Genomic DNA, 26,943 nt, shown 5'->3' on the forward strand with positions numbered 1-26,943 from the left:
ATTGATAAATATACCTAATGCAACAGTTGGGGGTTGTCCATAAAGTACGTACGCCAAAAATTTTGAAATTTGATACCTCCTCTTTCTGTTGCCATGCGTACTTTTAAGTTCCCACCTTGCTTAAAAAGTACGTACGTTTTTCAAATACCTTCCTCCCTAACTTTTTTTTTTTCAATAAAAAAGTTTATTGAAAAAAAAAGGTGGAGGAGGACCTTAGATATTTTATACGAATCCAAAGCCCTTTGTTTGCGGCACAAGATCCCAATTAAAAAAACCTGTTCAAATATATACTTACATGTCAATGTGTTCGCTTGGTCGAGGGGTTATGTTATGTACTTACACGGCGGAGACCTGAGGTTCGAATCTTACTTTATTCCGTTTTAATAACAATTCAAATAAATAAAAAACTATACTTAAGGCGGACGTTTTTTTTAGGCACCCCTCTTTAGTAAGTCCGTAAAAAACGAGCCTTATGCGAGATCATCAATATTGAAAACAAAGCGTTAGTGCCGAGAGTAGGATACCTATACCCCTTAATTGGAGGTGGGGGAGAGCAGCAGTGAGCCGTTTATAGGGGTGGCATGTGTGCATGGGCGCCCTCAGGATTCCTACCAAAATTCCTCATAATAAAATGCGGTGTCCCCCAAGGTTTCATTCTTGCACATCTTTTGTTTTTAATATACATAAACAATCTTCCTAAAGCCTTAAGTAAATTGGATGTCATAATGTTCGCAGACAACACTAATTTATTTTATGAATCCTCATCAATTACAGAACTTTATCGCAGACGGCACATCGACGTCTAATCGACGTCAAAACGACGTCGAAATCATGTCGAAAATGTAACAAATGCCGACATGATTTTGACGATGTTTTTGTTGGTTTTTTAGCATGATGTATTGCACATCATGCTAAAAAACCAACCAAGGTTGTTTTAATTAGTTATAATAAAGCTACTTGGAAAAAGCAAAATAGTAGTTTTCAGTATTTGTAGTTTCATATGAAACTAAAAATACTGAACTTAAAAAAATAAACAGTTGCTTAAAGTCTAACAAATTATCGCTAAACATAGAAAAAACCAAATTCATTCTTTTTCATTCTAACCTTATGAAAATACCTCCCGATTTACCTAACTTCAACGTACCTTTCAAAAAAATTAATCTCCCGCACTTTTCCATTTCGAATCGTGGTCTTTGTATTATATAACAAATTAAAATCCGAAAACACTCAACTGGAAAAATCGAATAACTTAAATACTCTGAAAACTTTATTAAAAGATCTCATTTTAAAAACAAACAACTTTATGAATTTTTATTAACCCTAAAACATTTAAAACTATGTATAAAACTATCTTTGTTCCGTAACCAATGTAAACTCTAAAAACTCTAAATAACTCGAAAAATAACAACTACAAAAAAAAAAAATAATAATAATAGGCTTATTTACTAACACGTGAATGACTATATATTACTTATTTAGCAAATCGTGTACCTACTTATATTTATGTGTATTGAAATAATATTTAAAAAACTTTTTTTTTCTGCATTCTTTGTTTTTTGCATTTTGCGTTTTTATTTTTATTCTGGCGAAACTGATAAAATTATTTTTTAAATATAAACTTATTTTAAATTGAAGTATCCAGACATATTAGTAACACATAGCGGTTTCTTGATGACAAGACCATCGGTCTTCTGCAAGTTTCCCGCGTTCTTTAAAGTAATTTCTAATACTTTACAGTTTTATTTTATATATTTTTTGTAAAACGTAACTTTTTTTTAATTTTACTTACTCTGTAAATATTCTATTATATGTTAGGAATTTGTAAAGATTAAAGAACAAAAAAATAAAAATAAAAAGTTTGGACACTTTTACACAACTGTGCAAACTCCAAACCTAATATTTATACCTATGCCAAATGAGGAGGCCTTGTAAAAAATTGGTATGGGGGAGACCTGGGAACAAAAAGCCTTGAAACGCTTGCTCCACTCTCTTCCCTGCCTAAACGTGAGGCCACTAACGTAGTAAAATTTTCAACTTTCTTATTTAAAACTAAATTTAAATTTATCGACAGATTTTTCCATTTGGTTAAAAAATATTGTAAATTACAAAAGTTATGACCTTGCAAAATTTACAGCCCCTCTTTTTCTTTTTTTTTCTGGGGGGGGGGGGGGGATTTGCGCCCATGCATGTGTGTGCATAAAGGGAAACAATACCCTTTACTCCCTATACCATATATCTTTTTATGTTGGCAAACTAGAATCTTTAGTCTGAATTTTAATTTTTCTATTGATTAGCTGGTTAATTGTGATAAATTAAAAAATCGAAGTTCGTGCTTTTAAATTGACCCCTCCCCCTCCTCACATACGCTTTCGTACGCTTTTTGAAGATCTCATTTCTCCTCCCTAGGAGCGTACGTACTTTATGGACGACCCGTTGGAAGATGTTCAGATTTGCGTTTTCATGAAATTTCATTTGGGGTTTCACTTGGCCAAACAAACCAGAGAGTTTTAAGAATTTGAACCCACAATCAAGAGTGGGGAAACAAAATTTTGGGTAACTTCTGAAATTGGCCGTTAATAATTTCACCAATTCATCAATTTTATCACATGTGATTTATACCTTTAGCTTTATACGGTAACTCCATATGTTGTGCCCAATGTACCTAGGACTCCATTTTGAGATAAATTGAAGTTGCTAGAGTCAGAATTAACCTCACAGCAATTGGAAAATTTAGAAGAAAACCGCAAGAAAAATTTTTGGTATGGATTTTTGGAATCACGGATATAGCACTTATAAATCTGTGAAAGTCTGTAAAAGACAAAAGTGAGGGACTGCTGTATACTCAGCCATCGGAGTTCAAAAAAGTTCATATTAGGAAAAAATATGATGATAAATTGACACAGTGTGACAAAATAATCCAGCAAAAATATTTGGAAACAGCCGAAAAAAATTCAAAACCGGAAAGTCTTGATCCCATGATAGACTGCTTTGTTTGGTCAAGAAAAACCCTAATGAAAATTCACGAAAACGTAAATCTGAACATGTTCCAACTTTTGCACTGAGCGATATGTTGTTGGAATGGTTCTAGAAAAAGGATCAAGAGAAAAAACTTAAGGAAGAAGAAATACAGAACCGAAAAATTTAACGAGAGACATCAAAACATCAAAAAGAACGAGAAAAGGCAGAAAAAATGAAATAAAGAAGAAACTTGCGAAAAACTATGTTTTCACTGTTAAATAATAAAGAATAAAATGTTCGTCTAAACTTTTTGATCCATAATTTTGTCTATTCTAATGCATAATTGTAGTCGCTATTGTTTATGATCCACCGTTACAAAACTTAGAAAAAAGTTCAACCCGCTTTTCCCGAAAAAACCCTTTGGAGGGATGAAAGTACACACATTCCTGATTCCAAAAATATGAAAACTGAAATCAACAAATTACGTCCAAGAAAAAAAATTACGACTGAAATATTATTCTATAAGCACATGACACAGAAATGGCAGCACACATTTTTTTTTTTGCATTTTTACAGCACATTTAATTGGAAAAACTCTATAAAAGTAAAGAAGTAATGCTAAATCTTATGATTTGACTGATAACTTTATCTGAAAAAATATTGAAGTAAATAAAATCTAGTCTTCGTTGGTTTTACACGTGTTTGCTATTGTAGTCCACAATCTACGTCTTCAATTTACTACCATAGTTTGGATTACTTGCGTCTCTTTTGTATCTTTTCCAGTTTTCAGCAAATGAGTGGTGAAGAGCTTCTGTTGACTGCTCACTGTAAGGTCCAAGTGCAGCGTGCTTGATTTCAATAAATTCTATGATTTGAAAGAAGACTATATGTACCTTGGTCATCACTGAAACATTTGACAAAGCCAGATATGAGGTTCAAAATGCATCAACTTTCACTGCATAGTGTAAATCAAGCTCTTGTCCAAAGCAGGCAGTAACAACTGTTCCAAATTTTCGAAGGACATCAATGATACCAATAGCTTGGAATGCACAGTCAGTTTCTGCTAGTCATTCTTCAAAAGCTTGTGGCATTCATTGCCAGAAAATTGACATCCGTGATGGGGTTGTGGTTAAATGTTTAGGAGGTTTGGCCAATCATCAGCTTTGAGCCAAATGTCTCTTAAGGCCTTAAACAAGTTATTGACAACCCCAAGCATCAGGTGTAGCTCCATGGGAGGCTCCATGAGATCAAAAACAAGCTTTTGGTCTGGAAGATTAGTCAAAGACATATGAATGACATTCTTGTAAAACTTTGCCTTTTTCGAGTGCAATCCTGCAGATTCAAAGTCTCTAAAGCTCTTTCTGATAGAGCCAAAAGTCTTAAGCTGCCCAGGGAATGAAAGATGTTGACAATCAGCAGTATACCATGTGCAAGGGTGTGCTTGTAAACCACAGACAATGTTTACAACTTTAAAGTTACAAGAAACTAAGAAGTTTAAAGAGTGGCTTGAATCAATGAAAGCAATTGTCTGATGTTTTCATATGTTTCTGACATGTCTTCTGCAACTGCAACCAAAAGCTGTCGTTTATCTCCACTATCTTTGGCATGTGGTGCAGTGAGCAATCTCTTGCTTGGGGTAGAGTGACTGATACCACTTGTGTCAATTATTCCCAGACTGACTTTCAGGAATCCACCTCCACCATCTATTCCAAGCTTGACAATGTTGTCAGAGAATGATTGTCGAGACTGTTGAACTTCATTCAAAAGCTTTTTCAGGTCAATGTAATGAACAACAGTTTTTGACTTTTTGGTGTTTGATGATTTTTCAGTTGACACGTCAATGTCAGTTTGTGTAAAATGATCTGATAAATATATTCTAAAGGCATCAAACTTTGCATGAAAATTGCTTTCAATAAATTTTGTTCTGCTGATTTGATTGATTGTTGATGCAAGTTTTTTAACACCAGAGTTTGACAAATTAGTATTCACCTGAGCAGTGACAAGGTCTTTCACTGTCATGATTGGAGAATTGTCAAAAAGTTTTTTGGCACTGAAAGATCCTAAAATACAGAACAATTAGTTGAAAAGTGTAACAAATCTTAATAAGATCTAAATTTCACTAAACCAATTTGACAATAAATTTTAAATGATGTGGGGTTCTTCTATTTGTATGGTAAATTTTATATCTTATAAAATTAAAATGATATTATCAATTTACCTTTTGTGATGGGGAGAGGTCTTCCACTATGTTGTGCAACTCTGATTGTTCCATGTGGAGATGCATCTTTTGAAGAAATCACTGAAGATGTAATCTGTTCTGCCAATGTTTGGTCTTTTGTCACAAGGGTTTGCATATTTTTTCTAAATGCTGCCTAATTGCACTCATGGGGAAGGCCTGTGCCTACAAGAGCAAGACACTCTGATTAAATTCTTTGAGTTTTTGCTCCTGATGATGGCTTCGGATTAGTACTGAGTGGATGCTTTTCATTTAATTTTAGCTTTCCAACTTTGCAAATAAGACAGTCACAGTTTTGTTCTCGTGCCTCTGGTCTGACTTGAATGCTCTTGTAGTTGAAGATAGGTGGTAAGAGGACAAGCTGGCCCAAATCCTTTTTCCTCAGTGTCACTCTGCAATTCTCACACATTCCCTTTTGGACTCGAGTATTAGAGAAATCAATTGGTTTATCAAGTAGAGAATGAAGTTTTTCAATGGTGAATGTTGTCACTTGTCTATCACACTTTTCAAAGCACAAGAAGCAGACAACCTTCCTGTTGTCTCCATGTGATCTTGCAGAATTTGGCATTTTTTTAAATGTACGTCTTTTTAAAATTCACCAAACTAAGAGCACTTTAATTTGAAGTAGCACTTTCCCAGAATTTGAGTTTGAGCACATTGTAGGGTTGTGCTGTTAGTATTTGAGTCAAATATGCTTATGGTTTTAGATAGATATAATAAGTGAATGCTTTTACATAATTTTTAACAGAAAAACATGCTAACGGGCTTAGTGGGAAACGCTGGGGAGCAAAATTTTTGTAAACGCAGCTTTTAAAACTGTTTTTATTTAATTTTTGGTGGGGAATCTAAAACCAATTTTAGTTTTTCTCTATCACGTCAAATTATTTTAACCATAGAATCGTTTTTTTTTTAATTAAGAAAAATATTGTATTTATTAACAGTATGTGTTCACTTTACATAAAAAATACAAATATCAAAATACAAAAAAAAAAGAAATAAACAGATATAAATACAATCTTTATACAGCGCTATAATTTTTTTTATAAAAGGTCTATGCTAGTTATTATAATTGTTCGAAAATAATTAAGGAAGCTTCGGTTATTGCTCTTCCTAAAGTGTTCAACTTAAGGACTATCAAGTTTGATGCTCCAACAATAGCTATCCATTATATGTTCATCTAATCTACCCTGATAATGTTATTCCATAGCCTTCCAATCTTGTTGAAATTGTTCACCTTAATCCTCCCAAACAGCACCTAAATAAGCTGCAGAACTTGTGGACCATCAAACACATCACCTTTGATTTTTGCAATTGAAAGTCCAGGAAATTGTGAGATAGTATTTTTGAAACACCTACCCTCAGTTGGTAATGCTTTAACAAATTGTTTCATGAGACCTGGTTTTATGTGCAAGGGTAGGAATATTATTTTCTTCCTGTCTTTGTCTCTCATAAACGCTTCATTCAAGCTCTGCTATCTCACACACAAAAAAGTAGAGATTTGTGTACCCATTGTGTACTCTGGGTACCCACGTTGCTAGCCAAAAAAGAAGCAGAGTTATTTTAAGATAGACACAAATGACGTAGTTGTGCCTCTTGCCATAACTTAATCTCTACATCTCCACGTACTTCACAAAGAATAACGGAATGTTCAAAAACTGGCACTGGAATTTCAACGGAATGAGGCATTGGTCTAATAGGTGAAGATGAAGATATTCTATTTTGCTAATATTTTTCTTGTTAAATCTTGATGTTTTCACTAAAAAAAATAACCACCTGTGCAATGATCGTTTTGCTATTGCCAATATTTAATACCAACTTTTCACGTGAAATCTTAACACATTGCTTGCATACCTTGTGAGTGGCCAATGGCTCGTCTTGATTACCAAGTGTTACTTAAAAACATGCAAAATATACTTGCTTGACAAATGTACTAATATTTTTCCTTTGACTCGGAATCATGAAACAACCACAAATGTAGCAAAAGAAGTCTGGTTGTTTATACATTTACGATGTAAAGAAAAAGCAGCATACAGTGAAATGAAATTTGAATATATTGATTGTATTGACCAATCAGAAACTGTAAACACAATTCGCCACACTTTTTTCAATTGTAACTGCCAATCAGAATCAATGTAAACAAAGCTATATTACAGCTAAACAATGGAATTTTCCTTATCTGTAGGATAAAAAACTTGACGTAGATTTGCTAAGTTAAAATCAGCATAAAAAAAAAGATTTAAATTGCTTCCCAGTGTTACTTATGTTTTTATTATCTTAATTTTTATTGTGGTTATTAGCATTTTTATTATTGTTATTATTATTGTTGTTATTAGTGTTGTTTGTTTTAATTATTAATGTCATAATTACTTTTGTTATTATTATTTTTAAATTTTTTTTTTTTTTGTTCTTTATTACAATATTTAACACAATATTTACAAACATATCAATAAGAAAAATTACATGCAAAGAAATCGTTAAAAATTAATAAATAAAAATAAAGAATTAAGATAAAGAACGCGGAAACTCAAAGAAGACCATGCAGGTCTTGTCACTGAGAACCGCTGTTGAAGAACTTTGAACTTAGTAAATATAAATAAAATAAACAAATTTTAAACTTTTCCGTTCGTGATACAAATTATTTACAAATATTACGAATTAAAATAAAAATTAAAGTAAACAAGTAAATAATAAATCTCTACTGTACAAATAATGTCAGTGCAACTTTTAACAAAATTCAAATAATGGTGTTTAAATATAGTTTCTCACATAAACTTTAAATCAATATTGTATAAAAGTAAAATATAAATGAGTGATGACAAAACTGGGTACAATTAAAAGTATATAAAAATATTTTCAATTGAGAAAATTACTTTTTTTAGTTTTCTTTTGAACATATAATAAGTCCATTCATGAGGAAAATCAAAATTTTTTAAAATTATTTGGTTGCATAAAAAAGCTCCACGAAAAGAAATGCAAAATTTACCAAAGTTTGTTTGAAATTTTGGTTGTTTAATAAAATTATCATTTCTTAAAGAATATTTATTTTTTTCTTTTAAAGAATATAAATCAAAAAAGGAAGCTTGAGATGAGTTGGTTTTACATTTAAACATAAAACAAAGAACATTATAAACATTTACTTGATATATATTAAAAACATTCATGTTAAATAAGAGTGGCCTTGAGTGAGTAAAACGATTTTTGAAGTTTATAAGACGTGCAATATGCTTCTGCTGACATTAAAGTGGCTTTAGTTTACTTTTATGGGTACTACCCCATGCAATATTGGCATAATTAATATGACAGTGTATAAATGAGTAATATAGTTGAGTTAATAAATGTTTGTTTAAAACACTTCTTGCTTTATATAAAACTCCAATACTTTTTGCAATTTTGTTGCATAAATGTCCGATGTGATTCTTCCATCATAGATTTTCATCTACAATGATACCTAAGAAATTTGTGAAAATTACTCTTTTTATTTGAATATTATCAATATGAAGAAGAGGCATATTACTTGGAAGTAAATGTTTTTTAAATTGTGGATGAAAGAAAATCCATTTAGTTTTATCAATGTTGAGTGAAAGTTTATTTGACTTAAACCAGTCTGATATTTTTGATAGTTCAATGTTCATATCATAAAAAAGTTTATTGATGTTATTATTAGATAGGAATAGGTTTGTATCATCAGCAAACATTATAGTTGTTAATTTTGAGACTACATGGAGATCGTTAACATAAATCAGAAATAATAAGGGCCCTAATATAGATCCTTGTGGAACACCACAGGTTATATCTTGATAATTGATAATCTTGCGAAGAAGATCCGTCGACATAGACAAATTGTTTGCGATGTTTTAAATAGCTTTTTAGTAGTTTTAAAGCATTACCGGTGATACCATAATGTTCAAGTTTTTTAAACAGTATTTCATGGTCAATTGTGTCGAAAGCCTTAGATAGATCTATAAAGACGCCTAAAGTAAACTCTGACTTTTCGAATGAATCAGTTATACTACGAGTAAGATTTATTGCATGTTCAGTAGAGTTACTTCTTTTAAAACCGTATTGATTTTTGTAAAGTATATTATTAACTGCAAGATGATTAGATATTTGGTTGAACAGAATTCTTTCTAAAACTTTTGAAAAAACAGAGAGGATAGATATTGGTCGGTAATTACTGACATTTGAGGGTTCACCTCCTTTAAATATAGGCTTTATTTTGGCTATTTTCAATTGATCGGGGAAAATTCCTTGATTTATAGAACATTTAAAAACTTTAAAAAGAATACGTTTTATGGTATCTCGTGAATCTATGACTATATTACAATTAATATCATCAGGACCAACTGTTTTATTAGTTTGAAGCATTTTAAAAGCACTTTCAAATTCTGAAGAAGATACTTTAAATTTATCTAAACTAGAGAATAATGGAAACACGTAATCATTTATTGGATTAATCATATTTGGAATATTTTTGGCTAAATTAGGGCCAACAGACACGAAATATTTATTTAATTCTCTTACTATTTGTTTGGGTTCATATAAAAATACGCCATCAACTTTTATAGTGTTAGGCACAGAGCATAATTTTAATTTACTATTTCCAGTAATTTGACTTATAATTTGCCATGTGCATTTTGAATTATGTTTATATTTTTCTAGTAAATCATAGTAATATCGTTTTTTAAATTTTTTTCTTTGACTTTCAAACATTTTAGCGTAATTTTTATAAATAACTTTATTTTCTGGTGTTGGTTTTTATAAGTACTTTATATACAGTTTTTGCTTTATTTTTGAGGATATCCTAAGATCTTTATTGACCCATGGTGACTTTAAACTTTTATTGGTTATAATAAATTCACGTTTTGGAAAATTTTCATCATATATTTCATAGTAAGTTTGAAAGAATGTATCGTATACTTCATTAGCTTCAAATGAACTGTTAATATGGTTCCAATTTATTAAAGATAATTGATTCTTAAACGATGCTAGATTTGCATCGGTGAATAAACGTTTGATAATGACTTTTTATGTTTTTGTATTAATTTGTTGTCAATATTAATAGAGAAAAAAATAGGGAAGTGGTCAGAAACGTCACTTTTTATTATACCTTTTTTAAGAGTTTCATTAAAGATATCGGTTGTTATAATGTTGTCAATTAAGGTAGCTGAAGTTGAGGTTACTCTAGTAAGTTTGTTAATTAGTGTAAGTGCTCCATGTTCGAATAAGTCATCGTAAAATTTTTTAATGTTGTTATTAACGTGATATTCAAAACAATTTAAATTTACGTCACCAATTATATAATTTAGTTTCTTTTCCTTAAAACTATTTTTTAAAATATCATTACACAAAAATGCATTAAAACTTTCAATATGGCCAGATGGTGGGCGATAACAGCAGCTTATAAGTATGTTCAATTGTAATAAGTAGTTAAATTGTAACAACTATTTAAAAATAATTTATTGATTGGTTTAATTTAGCACTTAATAGATGCTTTGATTGTTTTTCACAAGCTTGATATTAGGACCGTTACATTTTTTTCTTTTTATCAATGAATGCTTTATATAAATTTTCTTTTGTTTACTTCTTTGTGAGTTATGGAACCTTGCTCCTTATTAACAAACTATTATCAAAGAATAATCAAGAAAAGTCTTTAAATATCTATTCACTCTAGTATGAAAACTCAAAGCTCAAAGTTTAACACCAGCCTGAAATTTATCTTTAACACCAAAAAAATCATTTTTTGCTTTTTTATTTATGTTAAATGTTTACAGACTAAAAAATATGTTTAAGCCTAATAATAACGCCTCATAATAACTGCTTATAACAAAGTGCTTTTCATAAATAAATATTTGTTATTTATGACTTATATTTATATATATATATATATACATTTATATATATATCTTATTATAAATAAGCTTAATAAGAAATATTTAATTCAACCACGTTAATGAAAAACCCAGAACTACTTAAACTAAAACGTGTGACGTTAAAGTACCGCAAAGATTATTCTTTACGCAATTAACAATAATAATGAATTTGTATTTTAGTTCAAACTGAGTGATACCAAGAATATAATGTTAATATATATACATATATATATATATATATATATATATATATATATATATATATATATATATATATATATATATATATATATATATATATATATATATATATATATATATAAATTTTATCCAAGGTATCACCCGGTTTTCAGCCATATATAGCTAAACTTAATAAAAACACACTTATAAAAGCTATTACAAATATCAATATAGATCTTTTAAAACTTAAATAAATTCCACATTAAAATTATACAAACATAGAATAATATTTTTTATTTAATGCGGTCTTTTATTGGTGCGTGATAAAACTTTGCAAAATGAAAATAAAATTTCAACGCAAAGTTCCGACCTTACGCAGCATGAAAGTAAAATTTTACCAAAACTATACTCAATAAACGTTATTTAGCTGCTTTGAAAATGGTGAGTTTTTTTATTATTTTTTTTTTTATTATTTTATTATTTTGCATCTAAATAGTATTTAAGTTCGCCGTAAAATGTTAGTAATAAAATTAAAAAAATGTTATTACTTTTCTTGCTATGACTTTATTTGTTACTTTTATATTTTATATTTTATATTTTCTTTTTATTGTTTACTTTACGTTGTATACTTTTTGGAATGGCAGAAACCACAAAATAATTTAAAGTAATTTAACAATATACTGAAAGTTAAAATTATAGTAGAATGAAATGACTATGAAAGAACTTATTTAAGTTAGTTAATAGTAGAAATGAAAAAGATATAACAAAAGTTTGAAACTAATATTCAGACAATTTCACTAATAATCATCACTAATAATTAATAAACTCATCAAACATAATTTTTCTAGAAACAAAGACAATTGTTAACCAGTTGTCAAATTTGATATTACTGTTTTTAGTTTTTAGTTAAAGTCTTCAGAATCCCCAAAAAGTTTTTTTAGGGTTTGGAAAGCGCTGGCAATGGTATTTGGCAGTTTGAAACAGAAACTTATGCTTATCGTGTAATTAATTGCTTTGCGCAATTATTTACTACTTTTAGTACGAATGTTGATACTCTCTCTTATAACTTGGGATTTTCATATCTTTTGCAAAGAACAAATTTATCTAATTGCATTTAAAAAGTAGAAAATGAAGGACTTCAGATAAAATTATCAAGAGTTTCAATGAATAAATCATCTTTTGCATCTATTTAATTATTATATAGCTGCAATAAAATACAATTATATCATTTCTATTAAAAATTCAATTCTTTTTGTTCAAAGATATGTCGTAAACGTGCCACTACGAGACAAAATTATGCTTAATAAAAATCATATATATTTTGAGAAGCTAATTCAAGAGACAACCAACGAGATAAAGCAATTAAACTTCAAACAGTTAATAATTTGAATTAATTCTAAAATACACCACATTATGAGCTTTATTATCTATTAAGAGTGATAAAAAAAATTGGGAAGTCGTTAAAGATCCGAAAGAGAAATTAGCGTTACTTTCAATAACTCATGATTTTTATCCCTAAAGGTATGCCCTGCTTCTCCATTTAAAATGTCACATGCAAAGTTATGCTTCCATATTCAAGAATATTTGAAGCACTGACCTCCCAGCAACATTCGGCCAAAATAAGTTTTAAATACGTCTTTTAAATACGTCTTTTAAACGTATTAGATGTTTCTTATCCGTTTAAAAGACGTCTTTTTTAGACCGTTTGCTGGGCTGTGATTACTTAGATTTTGACTTTTTTTTTGACGTTCTGCAAAATTTAAAATAATTTTTTAATAAATTTGTATTATGATTTATTATACTCAAAATCTTTTAATGATAAAAAGATGTAACAAGACCAGGTTTTTTTACACACATATCTTAATTTTTTTTTACTTGCTTTTTTGTTTTACTTTGCTTCTTTCAGATGCCAAATTTTGTTTCTGAATGTTGGTCAGTGAAAAACCATTTAATTTCTTCTATTTTAAGTTTCTGTCATTAGTTTTTTTTCTTAGCTTGTCGAGCTCATCTTCAAGTCTCATTAAAAAATTTTAAAAAAATGTAGCGTTGATGGATGTGCTTCAGTTCATCAGTGATCTGGCTCCAGATTGACTTTTTTAACAGTTTTAAGATTTTTTTAAAAATGACGTCAAAAATTTTTAATGGCACCATATTTTTAAAAGATCCAAATATAATCCGTTGACTCCAATATTAATTTGCATAATCCATCAACTACCGTTATAAACCGCTAGCTATGAATACTATCCGCTAACTAAGATTACTATCGACTAAATAAGATTACTATCCGCTAAACTAAGATTACTATCAGCTAGTTAAGATTACTATTCGCTAGCAGTCACAGAATTTTGCAATGAGTGATTGTGGCATTTTTGATTGTCGAAAAACAGAAAAAGAATAAATTCGCAACTTTTTGGATTTTTGATTGTCGAAAAACTGAATAAGGAATAATATAGCAAATGAGTTTAATAAATAATGTTGAAAACAAAGTAGAGAAATAGGGTCACAGTTGAATTTAATAAGATCTAACAAAGCAGAACATGCAGGAAGTGTACATATATTGACCAAATTAAATACGTGAAACATTCAAAACATACTTCTCTACTCACTGGTGATTTTTGTTTCGGCAGGTAGTCTATGAATTTAAAAAAAAATCTTTTGTAAATCATACATATTTTTATACTTATATATAACATATTAAATTGAAAAAAATATAATTGTGACATTATTACGGTTTTTATTTCTTAACAATTTTACTATTTCTGATAAAACAACAATAATAAGTTAGTTACACTATTCTTTTTTTAACTATTCGCAACAACTTCTTTTCGTAACACTTGGCCTTTTTAACATATTTGACACTACTCCAAAGCTGATTGCTTGACACATTTCTGTCACCCTGAAAAATGTTACATAATTGAGAAAACTTACGTCTAAATTTAACTGAGCTTCAGTAATAACAACTAATCATATGAGCGTAATAACAATCAATCATTAATTAGTTTAATTAGCTCATAATATCCAAGTTTGTAAGTTATTTTTGGAGCATTTAGAGCTTTACTTTAAGCTAAAAAACATGACAAGTATGAAGTAAAAATGCGGTAGTGGTGTATTGATGTAGCGCTCGCCTCATAAACGAGAAGTTCCGAGTTCGATCCCCACCACGTCAACGGTAGTACCGCGCTCAACTTGTTTCTCCGCGCAGCGGCCTCGTTCGTCAAAATTTGTGTTTCGGAGTTATAGAGTTGAAAGAGAGCTGTAATTACTACTAAAGTAGCTTCCACGACTGTAGTGGCCTTTTCGACCCTTTGGGGAGGTGATATAACATTAAAAAAAAAAAGTATCTATTAAACTTTTTTTTGATGTTGAAACATAAAGATTGAATTTTACGATGATTTTAGACGTAATTTAACTCAATTAGATAAAATACTCATGGCATCATGGTCGTACTCGTGGTAAAAAATTTAAACAATCTGATGTTTTAAAAGTTACTGGTTAAGGTAGTAAAATGATCTTGAAAAAAAAAAGGAGATTTCTATATTTTACCCAAAGTAACTCAAATAAGTAAAAAAAGCATCCAAAAGCAGTAAAAGTGACGGTAAACTATCAATGAAATAGTAAAATCTGTAAAGAGAAAAACGAAGAAAATTCTTATACTTCTTTTTTTTTTAACAAAAAGAGAGAAACTTATGACGACGAACAGTTCGCTCCAAATACAGCCAAAAAAAAAGTTTTTTTAAAGCTAAGAAAAAAATGAACTTCACAATATTTAATTCAACGCAAGAATCCAAATTTTAACACTTAAACCTGCAAAGAATTTTATCTTTTAAATAAAGATTCATTTCAAACAAGCAGCCGCTCTTTAAGTCGCGAGTTGCTAAAAAAAGTAATGGATAAAGCTCAAGAAAGATGGATAAAGTTCAATATCGTAGTTAACAAATGTTTTAAAAACCTTTGAGCTATATGATCAAGAAAACAAGACGAGGGAACATAGTTTTCAGTAAAGTAAAATAAATAGAAAAAACGAATGAAAGTTTTAAGCAGCAGCTTGGAAAAATTTAGAGAAATAAGAGATTAATTATGGTTACATTCATAAGCTATGGAGAAATTTATAGAAATAAGAATATAACTGTATTACGACAAAACACATTTTTTTGGCTAAAAGAACAGGCTCGGCTGTATCTACATTGCGTTTATTTACATCTGGAAAAAAAATCAAAGATGTGAAAACAACATTCTATATAATTACAGATAATAGAATTAGAGAGGTAGAGAAAAGATTCAGCATAATAAAATAACAAAAACAATCAAGAAAGACTTCTAACTAGTGTCCGGACTTGGTCGAATAAAATTCCGGTTTACGAGAAATTTCGGGAAATTTTCGATAAAAACTAAAAAATTCGGAAACGATAAATTATTATTTCTTGTTTCCGTGTTTTTTCGTAAATTCGAAAGGAATAAAATATTTATCAATTTCTGATATTTTCGATAAAAATTAATTGTTTTCGATAATTTTCAAAAAAAAAAAATTTTTATGAGATGTCTTAATTTGACGACAGTATGTTTTTAAGGTGGTTCACCTATATGAAAAAGCCACAAAATTTAAAAAAATTCTTTTTTTTTGTGATAATTTTTGTACAAAATTTATTCAGCTTTCTTATTTTATTAAAATATATTTTTATTTATTTGTTATTAAACAAAATCTTATACTGTGTATTATAAAAAAGCATAGTATCCTGCATAGCGACGTACTGACAACCACAAATCTGTTTATAAGATCCTTTTTTTATCTCATTTAGTTAATACTTTTTGAAATATGAATGTTATGTATACTTTGCTTTGTTTGTTATGCTAATTACGAACACTTTTAGTCACAAAACGTTTTTAACAAAAGCACATTTTTAATATAAGAAATAAGCCTTTAGGTGTTATATGAGTTTCTTAAATTTGTATCTCAACTTTTTATATATTTGTTTTACAAACACTGCATACATAGAATATGGAGATTGTGAAACTTTCTAAGAAACAAAACTTTACAAGTTTAAAAAAGAAAAAGTTACAGTGAAGTCAATTCAAAAAATCAAAAATGCAGAATCTTATGTCTGTTTAACAGGAAGTAGCCTCATTAAGTAGAAGAAAATTAGTTGGAAATAGATTTCAATGTAATGACACGAGCAAAAGTAATAATAACAATGAAAATTAAATATGTATTACAGAATATATACAGAATACATATACAGAATTGGCAAGAGAATGACTTTGTGTCCCAGCAGCTTCAAGCAGTAGTGAAAGACTCTTTTCACAGAGTGGAAACATTATCAGTTCAAAAAGGCAGAACTTGGATCCTTCCACCTCCGAGAAATTAACTCTCATCAAAGTCAACTATGAGTTGGTTGTTAAGAAAATTAAGGTCAAACTGTTGATTGGTGAGGAGAGAGAAGAGGCCGTCAAAAAGATAGAAAAGGAAGTAGCAGAGAAGGAGGATAGCCCCAAAATACCAGAACCGTCATCAACTCCAAAACCTCTAAAGAGAAAGCTACCATCAGAGCAAGGTTCACAAGAGAAAAAAAAGAAGAATATCCAGAGTGTCCAATGGACCAGAGGATTTATTCGAAACCCAATCTCAAGCTAGAGAAGGTCAAAGCTCAAATGTGGAGTTCATCTAAGTGATATAAGAGATAATTGTGACAAATAAAGACAAATTTTAAGTTTATTGTATCATAATTATAATTAAAAAAGTTTATTTTTGATAAATTAATTTTATAATTCAGTAAAAAGCTGTGGAATTAAAAACTAACAATTAGAACTGTTAGTTTATGTTTTGGATTTTTTATATCGTATAAGTTAATTACTTAAAAAAATATATTATGGATTACAGTAAAAAAATTTTGAGAAAAAATGAGAAAATAACAATTTTTGATAAAATATGATTACCGAAACATTACGAACGGTCTCGAAAAATTTTTGGGAAAATCCCATAAATTTCCTACTTTCGAGAAAAATTTTTTTTTCTCGAAACCGATTTTTATTGCAAGTCGGAACAAAATTTTTATTCCGTCCCTTCCGAACTAGTTTTTATCGCATTGAGAGTCCAGACACTACTTTTAACATTGAGATAAAATTCACCAGCTCCAGACAGCCACTAGAGAAAAATTATCTTCAAATATGGCGGTCTTTTTAAATGCAACGTTGTGGCAACGTTTTTAGAGAGTCATAAAAATAGTGATCATGAAAATATTTCATTTCAGACTTTTTTTTTACTGCGATCTTTGACTGCTAATTTACATGAATAATTCTGTCCACTAGGTACTAACTAGCTGCCAATAACTTCAAATCTTGTAGAAGATAGTATAAAAATATTTATATTATCTTTTATTTTGATATTTTTGAATTTCTAAGTAGTTATAAAGCTATATTTATTATATTATAATATAAAGCTTTGTGACGCAAGGGTAACCCAGAGTAAACATACTTTTTTCAAACAATAAACAAAATTTGGTGAAATCAATCACACTGAGCCCACTTTTTTTTTGAAACTAGATATTTCTTACAGTTGTTAAAAAATCTAAATAAAACATAAAAATCTAAAACTTGAACTTTAAGTATACGCATATATTTACATAACATTTTTTATGTTTAAAGAGCAACTTTTCTGTCGAAGAATTGGCTAAGTTTCAAGATGTGTTTTATAAGTTCGATGAAAATGATGATGGGCGAATATCATTAAATGAAGCAATGCATGCGTTTCGCTTACTTGGATTTAGCCCTAATGTTGGGGAAGTGCAAGAAATGTTTACTGAAAAAGAAAGTCTTCACAAAGGGTCATTAGATTTTCCTCAGTTTATTCAAATTCTTGAAAAGAATTTAAAAACTCCTGACTCTACTGAAGAGATTATAAAAGTAAGTTACTTTGTTTAAACAAAATAAAATTAAGTTATTTCATTTGATGCGAATAAAAAACTGTATTGGAAACTGTTTAAAAATATATAATGTAAGGGGGAAGGTTTCTATGGTGACATGGCGTATTTAATAGTATACTGGTCATATTTCCATAAATATTAGTTTTGGTAAAAAAGTGATTAGACCTACTTTTGGTCTCATAGCTTTAAATTTCTTTTGATGAAAATACGTGCCTTTTGCACATACCGTGGTCTGACGTAAGAAAGTCCTAGTTTTCGATATCTCAATTTATAAGAGCGAATTAATACTAATAAATATTGAATTCGATTTCTTGCTTTTTCATAATATTATAGAATAATAAATTTTCAGTTTTACCCTATTTTATGCGTGAGTACTTAATTTAGTAAAAGTCTTAATTTAAGCTGTAATGTAGTTCGAGGTGATGACGAAAAGAAAGTTATAATTTACTATAATTTTGTTTGGAAAAGAAGAAAGTCCTAATAAGTAAAAAAGAAAGTCCTAATGTTTAGTATTATATATTTATTGAATATTAAAATGACTAATACACTAAAGACATTTTTCTGACAGAGATTTATTAATTCTACACATAATATAAAATTAAAGTTCCTTTCCATTATTCTACGTATAATTTCACTTAGTTTTAGGCTCTTTAGCTGCTTTTTCTTGTTGTTTTTTCAAGTTTTCTAGCTGAATTCGCTTTCTTTCTTGTTTCTCAGACACTTTTTCAGCTGTTTTTCTATTTCTTTCTTGCTTTTTTTCAATTCTCTGTCTTTCTACTTCTTCTTTAGCTCTCTAATTCTCCTCTAAACTAGCAATATATTCGTCAGATGTAATGACTGATAAAACTTTTGTTGCTTGTTTTGGTACTTTTTTACTCTGAAAATCTTCTGGACTAACAAATATTGACTTAAAAACATTGTCATTTGCTTGCAAAGGTCCTTAAACTCGTGCTAAAGCTGTCTCATTATATTCAATTGTTGATTCTGGTTGTGTTAAGTTCTCATTACTTACTGGAAATTCCTCTAATGGCGTTTCTAGAACCATGTTCTTTTCTCGAGTTGTGGGATCAACACCCTCTATTTTGTTCGTTTTCTTCTGCCAGTAATAAAATAAGGCTTCTTGTTCTATTGCACCTGTCCAATACATAAGATTACGATGGGCTCTAAAATATTTTAATGGGTCATGTGTCATATCAGTTTTTAAATCACTTTTTGCCACATCGATTGGACTAAACAGTTCCGCTATAACCGGAGTTTCAGCGGATTCTTTGGGATCCCTTTGAATATCATTTTCTTGTACACTTAAAGGGACTTTTTTAAGATCCAAATTTTCTAGTAAAAAAGGACACAAACCGTATCATTTAAATCCATTTCGTTTTAAAGTTGTATTTTCCTGTGTTTTAGCAATTGCAGTCTGGAGCAGGGGCGCAAATGTTCTTTTTGGTAGAGCAACTTTAACCTTTTTGCATTTTTCACTCTGTGACTATGTTGGTCCAAATATCTTTTGCGACATGAAAGTAAACTATATCCAATGGTTGTGCAAAATGGTGCAGTTAAGTAATAAACAAATGATGACAATACCATTTTCTATGCAAAATTGCCCCAAATCTAAGGTCAAATATGATTTGTGGCCATCTAAAAAAGGGATTATTGGCAATAGGACATTATTTTTCCTTTAAAATTCAATGAAAGGTCTAGATATATAATCATAAAATGTTTGGGACATCTGGTAACCTTTAGGTGATTTACCCATAATCCAATCTTTAAGAAAGTCAGCTGCAATTTCCGGTAGAATTATCTGTTCATATAGATATAAAACCAAAGGTGGTGCAAATAATTACTTGCATTTACTGTTATCATAACTGAGAAACTTTCGTTTATCACTATTTGCAGTGATGTTATACAATCGTTTGTTTTTTTGTCTAATTGCATTTTTAATAAATGGAAACAGATCAAAAGATTACTCATTATAGTTCCAAATTCGATTAGGATCCTCAAACACAGACAATAAATTATTTTTATCCATATACTCTGTTATTTTTTGGAACCATGTTTTAAAATCTTGTTTGGAAACAAGTGGTTTGTGTTTTGAAAGTGTCTGAGCCTTTCGAATAGAAAGTGTTGAGTGTCTCTTAAAAAAATTGCGTGCCCAACGAGTGCTAATTACTTTTTGGTCACGATTCATTTTATGTGCTAAAATAGATGCACCCTTAAGAAGACGTTTCTTTGTGACTGGCATACCAACATTGGCCATATCAATTAGCCAATTTTTAATTTTAACCCTTACGGTTTTATCAAAAATTGTTGGACGCCCTATTTGACTTTTTGCTCAACCTTGTGTATTTTATAAAATTTAAATGCTGCATATATTGTCATAGTCTTCTTTGTTATTTTATCCAATGCTTCATCCATATCCTGTTGTGAATATGGCTTGTACGATCTTTTTGGATCTAAAACAAAAAAGTAAATTATTTTTGTAAAGCTAGGACTTTCTTTTGTATACGATAAAAAAAAAGAAAAAAGAATGTCACATCACACTTTTCGTAAAAATATTAGTTTTTACGAGTCAATCGATCGTTTTAACATGCAAATTCCAAACTTACCACGTTCATGTGCCAATCAATCAAAATAGTTTTTTAACAACAAATTTTTTACAATAAAAAACTAACCATACAATTTTTGACGCAATGTTCAACATGGCACTAGCCATGTTGAACATTGAATTCGGCCAATCAGAGTATTTGTTAAACTGAGATGTAAACAGTTAATATAAACTATTTACATCTCAGTATAACAAATACTCTGATTGGCCGAATTCTCCACCAATCCAGTCAATTTTTTATGGAAAGTTTCTTCAAAAATATTTAGTTAAAATAACAAAAAGTCATATTTTCTCAAAATATTTATTTTATAATATAAAAAATTTATCATTTGTTATATTAGGACTTTCTTACACCATAGGACTTTGTTAGGTCACACCACGGTATGTTGTTTTCATAATTAAAAAACATCAATTTTAGGATAATATATATAAAATAAAATTTTTTGATGATTTATACTGATACATATTGACAGTTGTTAATATGCCATCATATGAAAAAAACACCATTTATATTTAAACAAGCATTATTTTCTTTACTGTTTAAAGGATTTTATTATAATAAGCCTTCCAATTAATGTAAAAAACCTGTAGATAAAATACAAAACAATTTAATTTCAGTTAGTTTTAATCCCTTTCACCGATTCACCTCTTGCAACAGGGGTTAAGACTGCGCAAAAAATTCGAATTAGATTGCTTACAGATTGGAAAGTAGGTATAGACCCTTTGAGTATATTTGTTTGAGAAAGTATAAAGTGTTTTCACGAGTGAAAAATGAAGACTCTTTCAAACTATTAAGATACAAAATATATCTTGCATAAAGTTGTCTTTTATTTCACAAGCTTTAATTTTTACCAGTTCTAGATCTTTCAACCATAAATGAGAATCTTATATAAAAAATTTTCACAATCCTTATTTTAAATTGAAGAATCTTATATAAAAAATTTTCACAATCCTAATTTTAAATTAATTTTGTTGAAGGAAATGCCTAAGCGTAATGTTAAAAATGTTTACTACAAGTTTATGTTTGGGGAACTTATGGAAAAAAACTGCATTTCCAGGTTAATTGGAATTTCGATATCATCATTTGTTTTGCCAAAAATTCTGTTTTATAGTCAAGACGAGTCATCCGCTCATTATCCGGGTCAATATTTTGTTAAAGCTAGAGTAACGGCTTTAGAGCAGCAGTAATTCTTGTGATCGTTCAATTTATAGCTATTAGTTTTATATTGGCAATCTAAGCTGAACGTCTGGTGTCCGAAATCTTGTATAGTATGATCTTCTTTCTTTCAGTAGGACTGCTGCTGAAAACAAAATATCTTAAATTTATTTCGAAAAACAATAAAATTTATTCATAAAAAGTTTAAAATTGATGAAAAAAAGCAACAACAGGCTTTAATATGCTGACGATTGACATTGCTGCAACCAAAGTAACATCATAAACATACTTTTTAAATAAGTTTACTGTTGATGCATCAATTATATCTTGCGCTAGTTCATTTCAACAATTTGCGACGCGGTTTGTAAAAATGTGCTGACGTTCTGGATAACCTTAATTAGTTGGGGTTTTAAAAAGATCATTTTTTCTTGATATGCATGCTGAGTTGGATGAGAAAGGCTGTAGTTGTTAAATATAAAGTTTAACCTATTGTAAATGACAAGCAAATTTGTATTGCAGTATGTGGTCACTGCGTTCTTCGATTATATTTAAGCCGAGTATTTTTAGTTTTTGACTGTTACTAAGATGTTTAATTAACTGTATTGTGCGTTTTTTGACACGTTTTAGTAGAGCAATTTTTGAGAAAGAATGCAGTACTTAACGCACAGTTGGTATAATTTCTTTCCATAGCTGGAGAGCTCCGACACCAAAATGACTTCTTGAGACAACTAATTATTTGATTGTTTACCCAAGCTGCCAATATTTACTTAAGTAGTTTTTCTTAATCAGAGGAAATTAATTGACATTGATAACTCATGTGATATTGCCATCATTGGTGTATAATTTGGTATGGTTATAAATGTAGTCTAGTAAGTCATTGATGAAAACCACAAATAGCAGTGATGTAAGAACTTATCCTTGAGGGACGCCATTTGTCACAAATTCTTACTCTGACGTTTATTCTTCAATTATTACACACTTTTGTATGTTAGCAAGCTATTCAGTGATTCATTATGATAGCTGGCCTCAAATGCCATATATGGTACATCACAAAGGCTGCCTTACAAACGTGATTGAATTCCGTAACATTTTAAAGGAAGCATTTACCGTGGACACCTGGTTTACATAAATTTTACCGACTTTGCTAAAACATTCAACACAGTGTCACACAACAACTTCATAAAATTTATGCTTATAGGCATGTATCTTATGAAGTAGTTATTGTGTGACACTGTGTTGAATATTGAGAATTTGATATTAGATTTTGCAGAGTTTTTCATAATCCTATTTAAGACAGTTCACTCCGTCACCTTGTATTGTATAAAATAGTGACACAAGCTTGTAGTTTTAAGTTTTAGCATTGTTTCGTTTCTTGAGCGTAGGCGTGACATTTGATTTGCGTTAAGATTTTAACATCGTTTAGGTAGTTGTTGAATCTTATTAAATAAGACTAATTAATTTAGCTTTTTTTATTTTGCTATTTGAAATTAAGATTAAATTTTCTTTCAGAACAATCATAAAAGTACTAGCAGAAAGCAATCCGTAATACGGGTTACGGTCGGTCTGTTACTTAATTTATAGTGACTGTTTTCTACAACTTAAAGTTGCGAAACCTTAACTAATACCCTGTAAGAAAAACGCCTTCAAATTAAAAAATTAAACCATCTGTAAAATTAAAATAAATTAATTTATCAATTATTTAACGTTATTTGAGTAATTTGCAACTCATATAGGTCATATCAGTGTATGGCAGAACCATTTTCCTAGACATTACTAATTCAACACAATACGGTTTTAGTTACTGACACAAAATAATAACACTTCATCATGCCTAAAATTGACGAAAGATTAAAGCTAAATTCTTGTTATATATTTTATAACATGAACTTTAATTAATAAGATTAATATGAAGTGAACGTAAATTATTTATGAGTTATTAATTTTTTGGTATCCCCTTGATACATGTTTCTTTAAAAAAGGAAATTGTCTTTAAAACGATAAATGCACACAACTAAATAAATTTATTATAAATAACTAAGCAATTGAGTACAAATACGTTTCAAACAAAAAAAAGTTGATTTACAATCAAACATGTGTATAACAAATTGTAAAAAATATGTAAACTTTGATCTTTTATATTGCATAAATGCGTCGTATGACAAACCTAAAATAAAAATTGTAACAGATAAGTAGAAATAAAAGAAAAATAAAACAAAACAAAAAAAACAACTGGAATACAATTTACCTGCTTTGCGGTAGTCTGTTGTCATACTTAAACTGCTGTCATGATGCAACTTGTTGGTGTTGTTTTACGACGTTATTTCACGTTGGCTTTTAGTAAACTTTAGTTAAATTTAAAAGACATAACAATAGATTTAAAATATTTTAAAATATTTTAATAAAAAAACAAATGCTTCAAAGAGCCAAACTAAAAACATTAAAGATAAAAAATCAAATAGATATAAATAAATTGCATTTATATAGCTAAATAGTCTTGGCTTATAGTAAATTTTAAAAGCAGTGTTTTCAATAGAATAAAACTACCAATTAATTATTTTTAACAAATAGAATGTAGCATCAGTGACATCAAGACATTTACAACCTTTTGGTTGCTGTTTTTTCTTCGGTGTCTCCAAACACCCCGGTATGATGAGCCCTCCAATTGAAGGATGGCTCATCCATACCGCCATTACTTTGCCACTTATTGAAGGACCTCTCCGAGAGAGGCCCTGGGTGTTGGGAGCGATATCTTTGGTATTCCTCAAATGTTAATGACTCTAAAATTACAAATAGAAGGATATAATAAAATTTAAAAATATTTACAATTTTTTTTAATCAAAATATAAAGCATAACCTTACCATTTTCACAGGCTGAAGAGGATGCTAAAAATAAATTAAAAAAAAGTAAATTAAAAAGAGTTAAACTTGTGAGAAATTTTAATAATAATATATATTATAAATAATATAAATTTTAATAATAATAATAATTTTAATAAAAACATGAGTAAAATGCAAACAGTTTAAAAATGTCATATTTATATTAAATAATTCTTTCACCTATTGCACTTATTTCTCCGTAAAAAATATATAAAATTTAAAACACAGCCCTACCTGTTATGCTTCTACCAGACACTAAAGACAAAATATACCTCAGAATAATTGATAGAATTATATTTACATATAAATAAATATATAACTATAATTTTTTTACCTATTCCCCTCATTTCTTCCATGAAGTTGTCTAAAGTAAGAAAAAAGATAACTGAAGATAAAACTAATAAAAACTAAACTAAAATTAACTATAAACTAAACCAAAAAACTAAAATAAACTTTAAATTTTAATATCTGTACCTCAGAAGACAAAGGTCGGTTATCCAGTTTTTTGTGAAAATGAGTTATGTATGAGACCTTTTTAGTTTTTCAGTATCTACATAGGTATAAAGACTGTTTTCCTGCAACAATGTTCAAAGGAAAAACGTCTGTAGTTAAGAAATGACTTTTCACTTTTTTTATTTAACTTTTTATTTTTGTCAAAATTATATTTTATGTGCCTCAAGACAAATTAAATAAGACAAATTAAATAAAACATAAATTTAACCATCAAGAATAAAAAGCCAATAAAGACTAATTATTTTACTATTCACTCTCTCCTGGACAATTTCTAAAATGTGACAACTGACTTGGACTACTGAGTGTACAGATATAAATGCTTTATTTAACTATACTAATCACATAATTTATACTTAGTTTTTTTTTCAACTCTCCTAAAAGAAAAAAGAAAATAAAGCTTAAGTACTTGAAGTTTTAAAATTCCAGTTACAGTACAAATAAACAAATTCCTATTAACAATTATCTAATAGCAAAAACACTGACTTTTTTCAGTCTTCAATTCTGTGTCTAAACAATAAAACCACTTAAATGTATAGACGTTAACATATCTACTTAACTTTATAAAAATAAATTCACTAAACTAATACAACTAATACCTTTATTAGCTCTCTCTTGATCAACTAAAGAAAATAAGTTTTAATTAAACTAACTTGATGTAAAATAATAAAAAGCTGTCTTACTGAGAATTTTAAATTTCTTCTCTATTATTGTATATAATTATAAAAACCTACTGTTTTACTTTTAAGTCAACAACAATATTTTAAAAAACATTTTAGTTACTTTATAAAAAAATAAAAATCCTTTTAAACATACAACCTCTCTCTTCATTGTTGTCAACTAAACAGAAAAACAAACAAACAACTGATAGTAAATTTTCCTTTTGGTAATAGGTTATTAAATAGATTAAATAGATCAAAGATCTATAATCTGCTCTAACAGTCTACAACCTTATCATTAAACTATAGCTATTTTCTACAACCTGGTGTAATTTAACATAGATATATTTTTTTAAATGACAAAAATTATTAAAGTACATTATATAAACATAGAACAAATGTAGTGATAGTGGATTTAATCCAAAAATAGAAAGAACCTTTAGAAAAAAGCTTACTGCTTTTAAATCTACAAAAATTTCCAACTTACATTTTTTTATCTACATTTATCTATAATAAAATATGAATTAATGAGTTACCATTATTTAGCGTAGATCCAGAAGCAACTAAAATAAATTATCAAATAAAAAGTTTATTTATATAATCTTGACGATAATTTTGAAATAAACAATATTTATTGCTTGAAAAGTTAAGTAACAAATGTAATTCAAGTATATTAAAATAAATGTACGAAGTTACCTGTTGTGGCTGGTGCAACTAAAGTTATAACTAAATAAAAAAATATTAAATAAAAAAGCTATTTTATCTATCTTATCTATTTTATCCAGATGATTATGTTTAAATAAACAATATTTATTGATTCTTTTTAAAATAAATTAAAAGACATTACTATTTGCTGTAAAATAAAATAAAAGACATTACTATTTGCACCAACTGATGATGCTACCACACCTAAATGACAAAATTTATTAAAATATTTAAAATATATTCAATGCTTTAAAAGAATATTCAAAATAAGTT

The 26,943-nt window shown here is 28.9% G+C and overlaps 1 protein-coding gene across 1 annotated transcript in view; it reads left to right on the top strand.

Annotated features, from left to right (window-relative positions):
* Nucleotides 1-11,550: 11,550 nt before the first annotated feature.
* LOC100198807 (calmodulin-A) overlaps nt 11,551-26,943 on the top strand; it is a 29,929-nt gene continuing 14,536 nt past the window's right edge. The window contains exons 1-2 of the mRNA XM_065800211.1: nt 11,551-11,685; nt 17,884-18,141. Coding sequence (XP_065656283.1) covers nt 11,683-11,685; nt 17,884-18,141 — 261 coding nt within the window. The 5' untranslated portion in view covers nt 11,551-11,682. The remainder of the gene's footprint in view (nt 11,686-17,883; nt 18,142-26,943) is intronic.

The sequence above is a fragment of the Hydra vulgaris genome, chromosome 06, assembly GCF_038396675.1.
Source record: "Hydra vulgaris chromosome 06, alternate assembly HydraT2T_AEP".
NCBI classification, from domain to species: Eukaryota; Metazoa; Cnidaria; class Hydrozoa; order Anthoathecata; family Hydridae; genus Hydra; species Hydra vulgaris.